The following is a 15,523-nucleotide window of genomic DNA, read 5'->3' as shown; positions in this document are numbered from 1 at the left end:
CCATTGGCAAATGACACAGTGCTGAAGTTTCTGGATGGTCCATGCACTAGAGCATCCTGTTGAACGGAAGAAGCTTTGAGACACTTGGGCTCTCTCACCTTGCAGCCATGGGCTGAGATGATCCTTAGATCAGCTGGGACTCTGTCTCCTCCTTTCACCTCTACCAGATCACCAACCACCACATCTTCAGCATTGAGCTGCATCTTCTCGCCTTCCCGGATGACCAGGGCTTGCTACGGGATGAGAGAGGCAAACTTAGGTAGATAGGCAGATATTCTGGGTTCTCAGCTACTGGCACACATCCCCTACAACAGATCCCCCTAGCCTAGAAGACCATTGTCTCCAAGACAGATGGAAGTAATAGGGTTATCATTTGTAATTTATTCATCACACATCTAGCACTTCCAGCTTGCAAAGGCCCCAACTATAATTGTACCAGCCTGCAATATGTCATTAACGTATCGTCTTAGTCATCCTCACACTACCCCTCTGGGGTGGATGATTATTTCTCTTCCCATTTCACAGACAGGAGAGCTGAGGGATAATGACTTGCTCAAAGCCAGCAAGCTGATTCATGGATGAGCTAGGATTTATGTGTTGGCTGAGGTTGATGGAACTGTAGTCCAAAGCATTTGGAGGGCGCCAGGTTGCAAAAGGCAGAGCTAGGGTTTGATTCTGGGTTGCATCCAGTACTACTTAGAGTAGACCCATTAAAATTAATTGACAGTATTAGTATTACCCATCCTCCAACAGTAGGTCCCAGGGCAGGTCACAGCAATATAAAATACATTATTAAAAGCAATTAAAACAAATTATATTCACAACTGGAGAGGGTCCTAAAAATATATCTTCCAAGAGTCAAAAGTCAGGGTGAAGAGGTTCATCTTCATAATGTGACAAAAGCTGCACAGTGAAAGTGCCACATGCACCTCTATGGGGAGGGAATCCCATCCCTTAGGGGCTGCCACAGAGAATGCCCTCTCTCGGGCCACCACCCAAACTTCTGAGAGTGGTAGCACTAATGTAGGTCTATTAATTTCAGTGGGTTTACTTTGAGTAAAAGTTAGTTGGATACAAACCCTCTCTAACTAAGGCTGCAATCCAATACATGTCTACTCAGAGGTAAGCTCCATTGGGTTCAATGGGACTTTCTCCCAGGTAAGTGTGTATTGGATTGCATCCTAAATCTAGGATTTGAACTTGGATCTAAATCCAATGCTCTGTCCACTAGAACTTCTTATACTTCCTAGATCATGGGTTTGTTTTACTTATTTACACATGGCCATTCTTTCTTATGTCCTTGTGAGAGATTGTTTGAAAGGTTTCCAAATGGAAACTCAGTTCCCACTCCACTGCAGTTGTTCTGGATGCAGAAGGGGGGAGGAGAAGGAACTACTATGTACCAGGCAGGTAAACCCTCCACCTAGCAATGCTTCCACCCCTTGAGTTTTGTTTAGTGTTCATCAATAGCCCTTTTCAAAAATTCTCCTGGAAGCATGTGGGTTAAAAGCAGAGCTTGGAAAAGTTACTTTTTTGAACTACAACTCCCATCAGCCCCAACCAGCACATACTGGCTGGGGCTGATGGGAGTTGTAGTTCAAAACGGTAACTTTTCCAAGCTCTGGTTAAAAGTGGGGAGGAGGCAGGGATGTACATTCAAGCCCTGTCCTCAGTGTCCCCATGAATGCCAGCCCTATTTTTGACCTTCCTGTGTTGAGAGGGAAAGTATGAAGGGAGATTCTAAGCTAAAGTTGCTTAGAAGCTGGTCTGTGACCAGGAATCCCTCTCCACTTGTTGCTCAGAAGCTTTCAGAAGAGTGCCTGAACAGGACACTTTGGTGAAAGCTTTCTGCACCTTCATGAGTTTTGTTTTGTTTTTGTCATGGTTGCAGGGTCCATCTCAGGAGAGGGAACCAGGATCCAGCTGGTGGGCCAGATCTTTATCACCAGCACACACACACACACACGAATAGTGAGCCAAGTCTGGCACGTGAGTGGGTCTGCCTACTTATTAATCACCTGATGACACAATGGCATCAGGTGACCCAGTTTCCTTTGCCCACATGGTTTTAAATCAAGGCGCAGCAATTTGCAAGTGCCAATGATCAGCTCAGCAGCAGCATTTCCAGAGCATCGTGCGGTGCCGTTGCAAGCACCCTCATGGGCCAAATCAGGAGGCCTAGCAGACCTAATTAGGCCGGTAAGGTGAGGGGTGGATGGGTTCCCCACTGCTGATCTAACTGGATGTGCACCCATACTTCACAGTTCATAACAACTCCTGTATTAGATCACACCAAGCATAATGATGCATCGAAACGTGTATCTCAGGCCTTCGTGGAACTATGATTGCTTTTGCCTTTTTCTTCACGAGAAAATCAAATCTGCTGGGGCAACACGAAGCACGCGGGAGGTCCAGAGGCGGCTCTCTTTTCTCTCACTGCTGTCACTGCTCAGACATAACATGGGCAATTTTTTATTTGTGAAGCGGTGGCTGTTGAGCAAGAGCAGGGGGCGCAGACCGGAGAGCATCTGGTGGGCCAGAGGGGAGAAGCCTGGATGGACCCCTGGAGCGTAAAGAGAGGAGCCAGAGCGGAATCCCAAGGATCAGAGGTAGAGCCTGTCGGAGAGTCACGATGCTGGGAATGGAGAGTTCTGAGCAAGCTTGTGTGTGTGTGTTTGAATCCTTGCTAAAGATTATACCTTCCCTGCAAATTAGTCAGACAGAGACTTTAAGCTTTAAAATAAGAAATAACTACTTTATTCTGGAAGTACATGCTTGATAGGAAAGAGTCCTATATCTAGCTAACTAGCACAAACACGGAGCCCAGTGCTTGCCCTCATGCTTGGAGGAGAGGGAGAGACAAAGGAATATGTCTGCTCCCCTCTCAAGAGAAAGGAGAAGACTGGGAAGGAGGAAACTGGGATCAACATCCTCTGCATATCAGTCTAGCAGGAAGGAAGAGACAGCAGGAGATCAAAGGACAGGTTTAGCCTAGCAACCAAGAGGTCTCCTCTCTAACTATCCTTTTTAACCCCATGCAGCCTCAACCCACAAGTTGGAGTTGAACCACATATATTCCAACAGAGCCAACCTTGAACCTGGTAGTTTACGCATACATAGATCCTGGCAGAATACGATGGGTCGGGGCAAAGTTTGGCAGGAGCTTGAGTTCAGCGGAGGGTTTTTCACACCCTGCTGTTGGTTACCTGGTAGCACTGGATGGACCAATACAGTACCAGTTGCATGGCAACCTATATTCATACACTCCTTGAGCTCATCTCATACCTGGGGCACCATGTTCTTGAAGGATTCCATGATCTTAGAGCTTTTAGCTTCTTGGTAGTAGGAGAAACAGCCAGTGATGATGACAACAGCAGCCAAGACAATACCAAGGTACAGCTGTATCAAGGCAGGAGCGGAAACAGGAAGTCAGAGTGTCAGAAGCTGCACAGGGCTCCCCTGCCTTGCCCCTTCCCCACACCTCCGTCCACACACAGGGGCGCCCTAGAGACACTGCAGAAGGCCTTTGCTCCAGCACTCACATTGTCCCCGGCTGGGTCGTCCTCCGTCCCTGCCTGGATGCCGTAGGCCAAGAAGCAGAGGATGGCACCGATCCACAAGAGGATGGAGAAACCCCCAAAGAGCTGGCGGCAAAACTTGACCCATTCGGGAGTGGTAGGTGGCGGGGTGAGTGCGTTGGGACCATCTCGGGCCAGGATCTCTTGGGCTTTGCTGTGGGTCAGGCCCTGATGGGGAGAGCAGAGGAATAAGGACTACATCCATGCCCTGCCACAGAGCTGCTGAGCCAACCCCACATCTCTTAAGGGGAGAAGAAGAGCCTGGCTGCTGGATCAGGCCAAAGGTGGTCCAGCATCCTCACAGGGGCCAACCAGATGCCTATGGGGGAAGTCCACAGCAGTAGTGTAGTGGCAAATTCAGAAGTGCATGTTAGTCAAAGCTACCACCACCCCTTTTGCTGCTGGGTTAAGAATGAGATCCTTGTTAATGCCTTCTCCCACAACAACAGATGTCCCTATGAGCCAATAAGCAATTAGCTGCTGAAAAGAGTCCCCTCCTTCCATTCTGATTCACTCCAATCAACAGGAAAGGATAAGGAAGCATGTTAGAAGACTCTTCTCAGCGGCTAACACACTCCCCTTTCATGCTGATTGTCTCAGGATGCTAGTGATATAGGGGCCCTGCTGGGACTCTGCCCCCTCAAAGGTAAGGTGTCTAAGACCCCCCCAAGATCCTAGACGACTACACCCCTGGTCCACAAGCAGGACCTGAGTACACCACTTGTGATTACCAGCAACTGGTACTCAGAGGCATACTGTCTCTGACAGTGGATGTAGGACATAGCCATCATGGCTAGTAGTGGCCCAGTGCCTTTATCCTTCTTAGTCTGTATGCAGCCTACTCCTCATGCCTTCTCCATCAGCTGACCTCCCACCTCTGACTTGACTGTCAAAGTTACTGCAACAATAATCTACTTAGCTTCAAAGGCCATTTCCACAGCAATCTAGCATCAGCCACAGATAGCAGTAAACAAACCAACCAACCCTACAACAGCCAGAATACTAATTTGCATTACAAATGCCACACTCACAACAGTGCAAAAGGGAGAAATACAAAGGCAGTGTAAACCTCCTAGATGAAAATGCTGTAAAGCATTAGTCTTCCAAAGGAGGAAGAGAACCCTCCACCAGATTACAGTCTGATCTAAAGTGGGTGGTAACAGCAGCCATATGTGAAATGGGTTGAAGGTGGGTCCCAGGTCTGAAAAGGTCAAAGACTATTGCTCTGAACCTCCCCACAAGTTTAGACACCATTGCACCCACTGCAGAAATTCCAAGGAAGCTGAAGTTAGGAAAACAAAATGGAATGTGATGCCCACCTTGACTTCACCAACCAACTACTTTATAAGTCTTTGGTAATCCAAATGTGTTAATGGAGATGTTCACAGTGACTCTGTCCCTGATCCCCTATCTGCCATCTTCTCTTTATTACGGTCCTCATTCTGCATAAAAGGCAGTGGCAACTCGCAGCTCCATGTCAGTGGGCCACTGAATCCGCTCCGGGGTTTAATCCATACTTTCAAGGAGCTGTCGGACTAAAACCTGAAGTGGATTCCAGTGCCGCATTCACATGGAGCACCAACCGCCACTGATAGAGGGGTCTCTTCTACTTGTGTGACAAGTCCTGTTTCAGAAGCTCAGGCTCCCTGTTATTGGCTATTGATTGTTTGATCGACTGATAAAATATCTAATACTGCTCTGTTCATCCCTTCTCAATTGCATCCACAGAATAAAACTCTACGGCTCCTACCTTACAGGGCTGTTCTGTTCCCCTCCACCACCTACTCCCTAGCCAACTTTCCCCACGTTGATGTTCCTTCAGCCAGGAGGGCGAGGCAATTCTCCCCAACCCAGCCCTTAAAGTGGGGAAGTCTAGCATCACAGCTTGGGTGAAATCACTCCGGGTTCCTTCACCTGCACGCAGTCTGTGTTGTATTTTCGGCACACCTCTTCAATGGACATTTTATGCTCAGTCTGAGAACCACAAAAAGGGAGAAAGAGAATTAGGCAGTCTCTTCGCTGTCTGTCTCGAGCCATCCCTCTCTGCTAAGTGCTCCCAGTAGCTACGGCTGCAAGATTAGATGCCCCAACCTCCCCTGTTGCACAATCTGCTGGTCAGGAGCAGGCAGCATGCATAACCTGGCCGACACAGCCCCCATGAACTCACCATCGCCACCTCCTTCTTAAGATCATCCAGATCTCGGACCTTCTGCTGCGCTTTGCTCTCCTTTGGCGAAGAGTTCTCATCGTGTTTGTCTTGCGTGGTTGCCACGCGATAGCTATCTGAGCGACCGTACTATGGGGGGGGTGGAGAGAAAGAGAAACAGAGGTGAGGGTGTTAAATAGGGATGGGGAACTGCTTCCAGTGCCAGTGTGGTGAAGTGGTTAGGGTGTTGGACTGGGGCCTGGGAGACCTGAGTTCAAATCCCCACTCAACCACAAAGCTCTCTGGGTGACTTTGGCATGAGTCACTGCCTCTCAGCCTATCCCACCTTACAGGGTTGTTGTGAGGATAAAACGGAGAGGGAGAGGACCATGTATGCCATCTGGAGCTCCTTGAATATAAATAGTGGGATATAAATGCAATAATAAATAAAATAAAATAAAAACACCTCCCAGCCCCAAAGCAACACCATCATCAGTGCCATCTTTTTAGGCAACTCCCTGCAGCTATTTGGGTATTTTGTTGTTGTTATGTGCCTTCAAGCGGATTACGACTTATGGTAACCCTATGAATCAGCGACCTCCAACAGCACCTGTTATAAACCACCCTGTTCAGATCTTGTAAGTTCAGGTCTGTGGCTTCCTTTACGGTATCAATCCATCTCTTGGTTGGTCTTCCTCTTTTTCTACTCCTTTCTGTTTTTCCCAGCATTATTGTCTTTTCTGGTGAATCATGTCTTCTCATGATGTGTCCAAAGTACGATAACCTCAGTTTCATCATTTTAGCTTCTAGTGATAGTTCTGGTTTAATTTGTTCTAACACTCAATTATTTAAGCAGCTCCTATTAGGGCCCAAAGGTTCAAGAGTTCTTAACAGACATTCCTTTGTCAACAGATGCCAACAGAAACCTTTCCTTTGCTCCATCATGATCACAGAGATCAGCAAAAAAAACCTCTCCTATTTGTCAGGGATAGGGAGCAAGTGACCCTCCAGATTTTGCTGAACTACACTTCCCATAATTCCTGACAATGGAATTATGGTGGCTGGGGCTGATGGAAGCCGGAGTCTCATAACAAGAGCTACAGGTTCCTCATTACATATGAAGAGTCCATACAAGGACAGAGGCCTTCTGGGAGGAAGCCCACAGCTGTGCAGTTCCCCTTCTTTGGAGGTTCACCAAACTCTGAGCCTGTTCAATTTTCCACAAGTGCCACAAGACCTAATTCACACACAGCACAATTGCTTTATGGAATAAGATGATCTCCACTAGCTTGAACAGTGTTTCAGAAGGGTTAGAAAAATTCACAGAGGACACATCCATCAATGTCTGTTAGCCCTGACAGATAAATGGAACTTCAATGTTCAGGGGCAGTATACCTCTGATATCAGATACCAGAGCTAAACAAAGGGAAAAGACTGTCACCTTCATGCTTTTTTTGTGAGCTTCCAGGGACCTTTGTTGGAATTCAACACTGGATTAGCAGGTTCCCATGGTCTGATCTAGCAAGGCAATTCTTTATGGGCTTAAACAGACATTGGACTAAAAACATTAATACATTTTTTTATTTTAGTGTTTAATCCACTTATTGGTTTTATTGGATTGCGGTTTTAGCATTGTCGTGCCTTTAGAAATTCTACTAACTAATAAAGCCATTCCTTCTTCCTCATTCAATTTGTGGCTTTCTCCCCCCACCCCCACCCCCTGGGCAGGAGATGACAAGACAATTCTCTGAATGTTTTGCTTGCCAGTTTCAGTATCAGAAGGAGATAGAAAAAGCTCGGTGGGATCCTGTGAGGGAAGAGGGAGACCCAGCAGAGATGGCATCATGCTAAGGAGCTGACTGAGCTATAACTCAGGGGAAGAGCACACACTTTGCATGCAGAAGATCCCAGGATTAATTCCTCGCACCTCCTGTTAAAGGCCATCTCAGGTCAAAGAGCTGGGAAAGACCTCTGCATTTATTAGGCTAGAGAAAAACTGACTCCATATAAAACAGCTTAGCTGCATGCTCATACAACTATCACCACATCCACAATGGATTTTGATGAGCAATGACATAACCCCCTCAATCTCCCATGACCCCAAGATCCACACACACACCGCCGCATGCGATCTGCACATGCATGCCCACCCAATGGTTAGTCTGTGCTTTGGAGAGCAAGCTGATCAGTGCTGTACATGCAGTTTTTGAGACACCATCAGGAATTGCATCTAGGTAGATGCAGTCTTGGCAATCTCACGCACTGCACCCTGCTGCATGTATGGCTTCCAGCCCAGCATACAAGGAGAGCCTCTTTCTATGCATGCACTGCTGGTGTATGTATGATCAGAGCATCAAGGGCTGGTGTGGGAGCTGCTGTTATGCAGAGGCTGTGACAGAGAGCTGTGAAGTGGAAAATTCTCAGCTACTGAACTCACTGTCTTTAGTAAGATCCACACTCTCGGCCTCCCTCATTTATGGCTTACCTTACATAGTTTGGGGAAACATAAGTGAAATTCTATATGTGGAGTGCATTGGACACTTAAGAAGGACCCACCTTTTTGAAGGTTTAATTTATGACAAGGCTTATTCCCAGAAATGGTTTCTCATGTCACACATGAACCTCTGGAATGTTGTTCTTCAACCTTGGGTCCCCAGATGTTGTTGGATTACAACTCCCATCAACCCCAGCCAGTTTAGCCAATAGCCAAGGATGATGGGAGTTGCAGTCTAACAACATCTGGGGGCCCAAGGTTGAAGAATAGCACTCTGGAACATGTGAAGTATTGGATGCTACTGAGCATGCACAAAGTGTTTTTCCCTCATCACTGGGGAATTGCAACTAAGACACATGGGTTTTTTGAGTAATAGGTAGGGCTTCCAGGCTACAGGCTGCCACTTGAGGCCTGAGGTCTCTCCTTTTGGAAATAGTCTATCAATATATTTTAGCAAACTGAAATGATAGTTAAGGATTGTTTCCAGTGCGTTCCCCACACTAAAACAGATCATAGATAGGAGGATGACATTTGAGAGAATCCACATCCTGGACTTTGCTTGCCATGCACCTGATCATTCCTAGGTGGATCTCCATCTGGCCAGGGGAAGGAAGGCGACATGCAGTGGCGTACAGACTGTACTTTTCCAGAGTTTCATTTGCCCATTTTTTTCTTGTTCCACTATGGTGTCCAATTAAACAGGTTTGTAGGATTCTAAGGCATTTCAAAAACCTGCAAAACCCATTTGCCTCTGCAACACAGAAGGATGGGATGGTGGTGGAACAAACATGCATTGGTGGTCCTATCATATCACCTTACAAATCTCTGGAAACTATTATCTCTACACAGGTTCATATCTTCCTTCTCCAGGCCCCAGGCTAGATGAAGATTCACTGAGAACTGAATAGAGTCAGGGAAACTGAGTGAGTGAAAGAGTGTGTGTGAGAGGGGGGGGGAGAGAGAGAGAGTTGGCTATACAGAGCCTAGTATCATCTGATCCGGGCCCATCTGTAAAGTTGATCTGGTCTGGGCCTGGCCATTAATTCCATTATAGGATGGAATTAATAAACGTGTGTCTAAGGCCCACGAAGGATCTTCCATGACCTTGACTGACCTTGAAATGCCCTTCCTGGCACACTTTTGCCTGGAGCACTGTTGAGCAAAAAAGACTTGGGTCTTGATTTGTGACTGAAAGTAGAATCACCCTCCTGTGTGTCATCACATGAATGAGCAATGAAAAACCCACACAATAACCATCCCCATCCCCATATGTCCCCACTGGAAACCCATTGCAACCTAAATTGTTGCCAGAAAGCAGAGATATTTGGAAAGACCAGCATACAGCCTGAGAGCGGAGTATGCCAAACTCACACATCCTTAAGACATGCAAACACACAGGGATATATTAATCAGTGTACACAAATGTAGAAAACATGGATAATCTCATTTAGATAATCACACCTAAGATGCACGTGCCACGGCCCTGAAGCCATCACATGTTGAGACATGCATGCGACACCCTTAGAAGCCCTCACACAGCCACTCTGTCATTCACACATCCCTAGACAAATATGCAAATACCACACAGAAAGATAGAAAATGCACTTTGCATGCTATCCCAAATCCCCAAGCTTTGCTAATGTGCAGACATGTATGCGCTCTGCTTCCCGGGATGCAGATATGTGCAATCACACACGCATGTTCATATCCCGACAAATCATGTGCATGAGAGTGACACACACCCCATTCTACCACATTTTCCACTGAGGAAAACTGCTGACTCACAAATATTTTCTATTGCCCCAGGGGCTTTCGGGGATGGTGGTGAATGTGGCATACTGCAGCAGAGGGAAGGGAAAGCCCTTCTTGCCTACAACCTATTTATAAAAAGGGGATGAAAACACAAGGGGGGGGATCCCCTCCACTCCTGACTGTGGATAAAGCCTGCTGATGGATTTCTGGGGGAAGTGAATATAGGATGCTGATTACGCAGAAGCTGAGCTATGGAGCTGCTGGGAAGGGAGGTGCCTAATTTAAGGGGTCCCTGGGTGCAGTGCACCCCACAGGGTGTTCGCAGGCCACCCCAGCTCCTTCAGGGCTGACCGCCACCCCCATATTCTGCGGCGCTGCGACGGAAGGGAGAGATCCCTGGCGTGGTGCCAGCGCTGCAGCAGGGCTCACCAGCCGCAGAGCCCTGTGTCAAATGAGGAGGAGGAGGAGGAAGAAGAAGAGTGAATTGGTTCCCCCCCCCCCAAAAAAAACTTCTCCACTCTCTGCCTGCCTTGCAGGGCTCCGAATACCTCTTCACCTTGGCCTTCCACACCTGAGATGTATATTTTTAGGAGCCACCCTATTTTCTGTGATGTTGTTTAGGTTGTTTTTCATTGTTTTTAATTATGTGTTTTAAAATTGTTGTAACTGGCCCTGGGAGCTTTCGGTGAAGGGCGGACAATAAATTTATTATTAGTATTAACAACAACAACAATAATAATATAATGACCATTCATGAGGAGGGGGAAGATGACTCGAGGCTGGCCAGGGAATGAGAGGGAAAGGTCCCCTTTCCGCTGTGATATCAGGAAAAGACGTTTGTTGGCCTTGGAAATCCCTTTGCTCAGGGCTGGAAAGGCTCCCCGAAGCAAGCCAGGAGGGGCTCCCCCATCAGGGGAGTGGATCTGGGGAGCGAGAGGGGTTTCCCTTCCCCTTCTCCTGTTTCCTGCTGGCTAGGCTGGAAAGGCCCAGGACGAAGTCTCTCTCCCCCGCTGGGTCCACCTTTCCTCCCCCGCCCCGCCCGGCCCCCCTTCCTCTCTCTCTTCGCGGCAGAGAGCGGCGGCCACAGAGCTCGGAGCCAGAAACGGGGAGGGGGGGAGGCTGAGAAGCCAGCCATCCCTCCGGCTCGCTTTCTCTGTTGGGGAAGCTTAATCATGGTGTGGCCCCCAGCAAAGGACCCCCGATCCCCTCCAACCCCCCGTGCATTTCCCGTCCCTCCGCCCTCCGCCCATCTCGCGCTCTCCTTCCTGCTCTTTGCAAGGTTACAGCTGCTGCAATGGTGCCCTCTCTCTCTCTCTCTCTCTCTCGAGGCGCCCCCTCCTTCCTCGTCAGAAAGAAAGGCGGGGGAGCTGCTCCAGGGCCATAGGCTGCCCCTCCCCCCATCCCCCCCCCGGCACCGACACACACACACAGCCGGTCTCTTCGCAACCCTCTCCATTCCCCACCCCCCTCCCAGTTTCTCCCGCTGCAGGCTCGCTCTCTCCCCGCCACCGATCCCGAAAAGGACGGCTCATCCATCCTAGTGCCCAGGCCTGCTCGCGCAGCCTCTTCTCCTTCCAGCAGGGATTGATTTGCGGGGAGGGGCACCCTATGGCGATCATTTCCCCCCCCACACACACACACACCCCTCCTTTTATGGCTCCCATTCCTGGCTGTAGAGGCGTGAGTGTCTGGCGCGCACCCCTTCCACCCCCACAGACCGCTTCCCCTGCCCTCCTCCGCTTCCGAGGAGCATCCCTTGCTGGGGTAAGCGTGGGCTGGGCGAGGTGGCGTGGGGCGGGCACAAAGGTGACCTTCCAGGGTTCCTTTCGCTGCCCCTGTAACGGATCCACGGCCCCAGCTCTCTTATTCCTAAGGGGGGGGCGCTGTTGGTGCGACCGCTGCCTTATGTTGCCGCAGCCCCCCCAGCATCTCCCCCCCCAGGAGCCAACAGCCCCTGAATATCAAGAAGGGGGGATAACAGCGCCCCCCTCCTTAGCCCTGTCATTTCCTTTCTTTCCTGCCTTCTCTCCACCGTTTCCATTCCTCGGCATCTTTTTCTCCTTTTTCCTTTCTTTGCCCGTCCTCAACCCCCTTCCCCCCCTCTCATCCTCCGTTCCTCCCCTCTTCCCTCTCCCTCCAGCGCAGTGACTCATCCCTTCTCCTCCCTCTCGCCATTCCGAGCTGACATTTTTGTCACCCCTGGGAAGGGAGAGATTGGCCGGCCAGGTCTCTCCGAAAGCTCTTTTGGTCCTCCCTCTGCAACATTCGGACGGCGCCACCCTCCTTTCTCCATCCCCCCCAAAAAACCTCCAAACTCCCCGAGTTCCAGACACCCTCTTTAAAAAATCATTCAAGAGACACCCAGAAAGGGGACTCTTCCCAGCTTTTAAGAATGGATCTCACATCCCCACCCACCCCAAATCATGAATCCCAGCAGGCCAGCAAGCTCCCGGGGATGATAAGCTTTTATCAGGGTGCAGCTAAAAATATGCCCTGAGCTGTCAGAACGAGGCCCTCCGGTCCGGCCTGAGGTGGAGAGGGAATGAGGGAGGGAGAGCTTCAAGGGGGCCGGGAGTCCTCCCTCGCCCTCCAAGGGCACCGGCAGAGATGGGTGTGTGTGTGTGTGTAAGCATCTCCAGCAGGCAGAGGGGACGAGAAGGTGACTGCCTGGGTGGGGGTGGAGGTGGGGTGCTCAATACGGGTACCAGCTCCTCAGTTGCCGAGGGAGACACGCTCACCCCCCTCCCCATGCACAGGCACCTCCAGATACATGCCGCACGCCACAGACACGCATGGGAACGGAGGGTCCGCCACACGCGGGGTTAAGAGAGATTCATTCACACGGGCCCTAGGTCGCGCTTGGAGACTTGTGCACGTATCTCTGCGGTTGTCTGGTCTTCTGGACGCAGACGTTTCCCCTGCTGTGTGTAGAGGAAGCGCAAGCGGGCACAAGTCTAGACCTGTGTCATGGGGAGGGGGGGTGAAGAGCGAGAAAGAGGTTCGGGCACGGCGAGGGAGAACGCGCATCAGAGGCGGATCGGCCGCCTCGTGGAGCCCCGAGCAGCCGCCGCGCAATGCAGAGATGGAGGTGTGGGGAGAGGCGCGAGTGCGCCACAGAGGCAGCCGTGCCGAACGCGAGAGGTTGACAACTTACCCCCATCTTGGCGGCTTCGGCGTCTCAGCCTGAGTGATCCAGACTCTCCAGGGGGTCCCTGGCAGGCAGAGGGAGGGAGGGATGGGGGGAGAGCGAGAGCGACAGAAAGAGAGGTCGAGAGAGAGGTCGAGAGAGAGGTCAAGAGTGAGGCAGACAGAGAGGAGAGGAGAGGAGGGAGCTGCCTGCGCCCCCAGCCAGGGATGCTGTGCCCACGGCTGCCAGGCGCGAAGGACGGAACCCGGCGCACTCCTGCAGCTGCTGTCTGAGCTGGGCCAGGCACGGCAGCCAATCAGGGGCTTCTCCCCCCCCCAGACCGCCCCACCAGCAAGCCCCACCCCCTTTACTGCAGAATTCACCTTGCCGGAGGAGGCGAGAAGGGGCAGGGGATCCCCAAGCCTGGCCAGCGGCAGCACCTGCCAGAGCACCCCAAAGCAACCCAACCAGAGGGGCCCTCAGACTCAAAGCATCCCCACCCCGACGGAAAATGCCACCCTCCGCAGTATCGCAGCCTCCGGAGAAGGCCAGCGCCTGAAATGGATGGTCACGACCTCACCGCTCACCACAGGCCTTCACATGGCTGCACTCCAAATGCGTGCACGCACACACACACACAGGGGATCCAGACATCCCCAAGGCCCAAAGGATCACACACACCCAGGACACTCCCAAGCCACAAAGCACCTTCTCCTCTGCGCAGAAGACAGGCTAGCATCAATCATCAGCACTGTATGACAGCCCCAAAGCCAACCAAACCCCCAAAGCTATTCTTAAATGGATGCACATGCATCAGAGGTCCTCCATATTTGATCATCACCACCCCACCACCGCAAAATCCAGACACCCCCACCCCCAATCTGCTACCCAGCGTGGCTTCACATCATACTTCAAGCAGCACAATTCACCACCACCCCGCCCAATCTGTACAGGATGCAACCCACGCACCATATCAAAACAACATGCGCATCCAAAAAACCATAAGAAGACAATCGTACCCCAAACACACTGTATTTTCCTCTCAAATTAACCCTAGGGAAATCAGTGCCATTCCCACATCTATTTTTTATAGGGAATGAACTTGAGAGGGCGAGAGTGAGAGGCCACAGCTCAGTGTGGCAGAGCACATGCCCTGCCGGCCAAAGGTCCCAGGTTCAGTCCTTGGCCTCTCCAGTTAAAAGGATGAGGGAGCACACCTGCGGATAGATCCGCCTCTCCCAGAGAGCCACTGCCAGTCAGATTAGCCAACATACTGGGATGGGTGAACCAATGGTCTGACTCAGTAATAAAGCAACTCTGCAATGAGCAGGGATGGTCGACAAAGGCTGTAACCCTTGCAAATACTCTGGCCCCATCTGCACCTTACAGTTAAAGCAGTATCATGCCACTTTAAGAAGTCACGACTTCTCCCAAAGATTCCTGGGATTTGTTAAGGGTGCTGAGAGTTGTGAGGAGACCTCTATTCCCCTCACAGAGCTACAGTTCCCACAGTCCCCTCACAGCTCTCACCTCTCTTAACGAGTTACAGTTCCCAGGATTCTTTGGGGGGACAACCATGATCCCTGAACTGGTATAAAACCACTGCTAGTATGTAGCGTAGCTACACCATCAGAACGTATGCCATGTTGTCCTGCTGCAACATAAGCTGATCCTCTGATTTGCCCATATTCTCTATATACATAAACCTGCAAACATTTCATCCCTGGGATGGCCCTCTTTATTGTCATATGGCCTCACATTCCTCACCCCATTTTACCCCATCAGTCATAGAACCTGCACTGAACTGACGAAAGCCTTTAAGCGAATCATCATAATCATCCATAGATATAGGCATGTGGATAGCTGACTTGGAAGCAGTATTATTGTTGTTGTTGTTATTGATGATGATGAAAATGATGATGATACATGTGAAAAGGATCTCAGGATTGCAGTCAATCACAAGCAAAGCATGAGTCAGCAGTGTGATGTTGAGGAGAGGGGGAGGGGAGGGGGAGGGAAGAAGGGGGAGGGGAAAGGGGAGGTTTGATCATTTGCATACTTATTGAGTTCAATGCGATTTACTCCTGTGCATTCATGCTTAGGACAGGTGAAACTGACCTGAGGGAGGAGGAGGGAAGGGGGAGGGAGTGGAAGTAGGAGAGAAGTAGGGGGAGGGGGAGATTGGGGGAGGGGGAGATTGGGGGAGGGGGAGATTGGGTGGGTGGGAACTGGGCAGAGGGAAAGTCCCTTTCCTTTCCAAAAGGAAAACATTGTTAGTATCATTTGGGGGGGTCCCCCACCTTTTTATTCGATCGCAGACACATGTAGTCTTCCACCCAAATTTAAACAAAACTGTCCCTGGCCACATCCACACCAGACTTTACTCCACTTTAAACAGTCATGGCTTCCTCCAAATAATCCTGGGA

General features: G+C 50.3%; 1 protein-coding gene across 1 annotated transcript in view; it reads right to left on the bottom strand.

Moving 5' to 3' along the window:
• ATP1A3 (ATPase Na+/K+ transporting subunit alpha 3) overlaps nt 1-13,368 on the bottom strand; it is a 44,428-nt gene extending 31,060 nt beyond the window's left edge. The window contains exons 1-6 of the mRNA XM_061597594.1: nt 13,125-13,368; nt 5,746-5,874; nt 5,493-5,552; nt 3,543-3,746; nt 3,286-3,399; nt 99-233 (exon numbers count right to left, since the gene is read on the bottom strand). Of these exons, the coding sequence (XP_061453578.1) occupies nt 99-233; nt 3,286-3,399; nt 3,543-3,746; nt 5,493-5,552; nt 5,746-5,874; nt 13,125-13,130 (648 nt within the window). The 5' untranslated portion in view covers nt 13,131-13,368. The remainder of the gene's footprint in view (nt 1-98; nt 234-3,285; nt 3,400-3,542; nt 3,747-5,492; nt 5,553-5,745; nt 5,875-13,124) is intronic.
• Between the last annotated feature and the right edge of the window lie 2,155 nt (nt 13,369-15,523).

This window comes from Rhineura floridana, chromosome 15, assembly GCF_030035675.1.
Source record: "Rhineura floridana isolate rRhiFlo1 chromosome 15, rRhiFlo1.hap2, whole genome shotgun sequence".
In the NCBI taxonomy this organism is placed as follows: Eukaryota; Metazoa; Chordata; class Lepidosauria; order Squamata; family Rhineuridae; genus Rhineura; species Rhineura floridana.
This window is presented reverse-complemented; position numbering and strand designations above follow the sequence as displayed.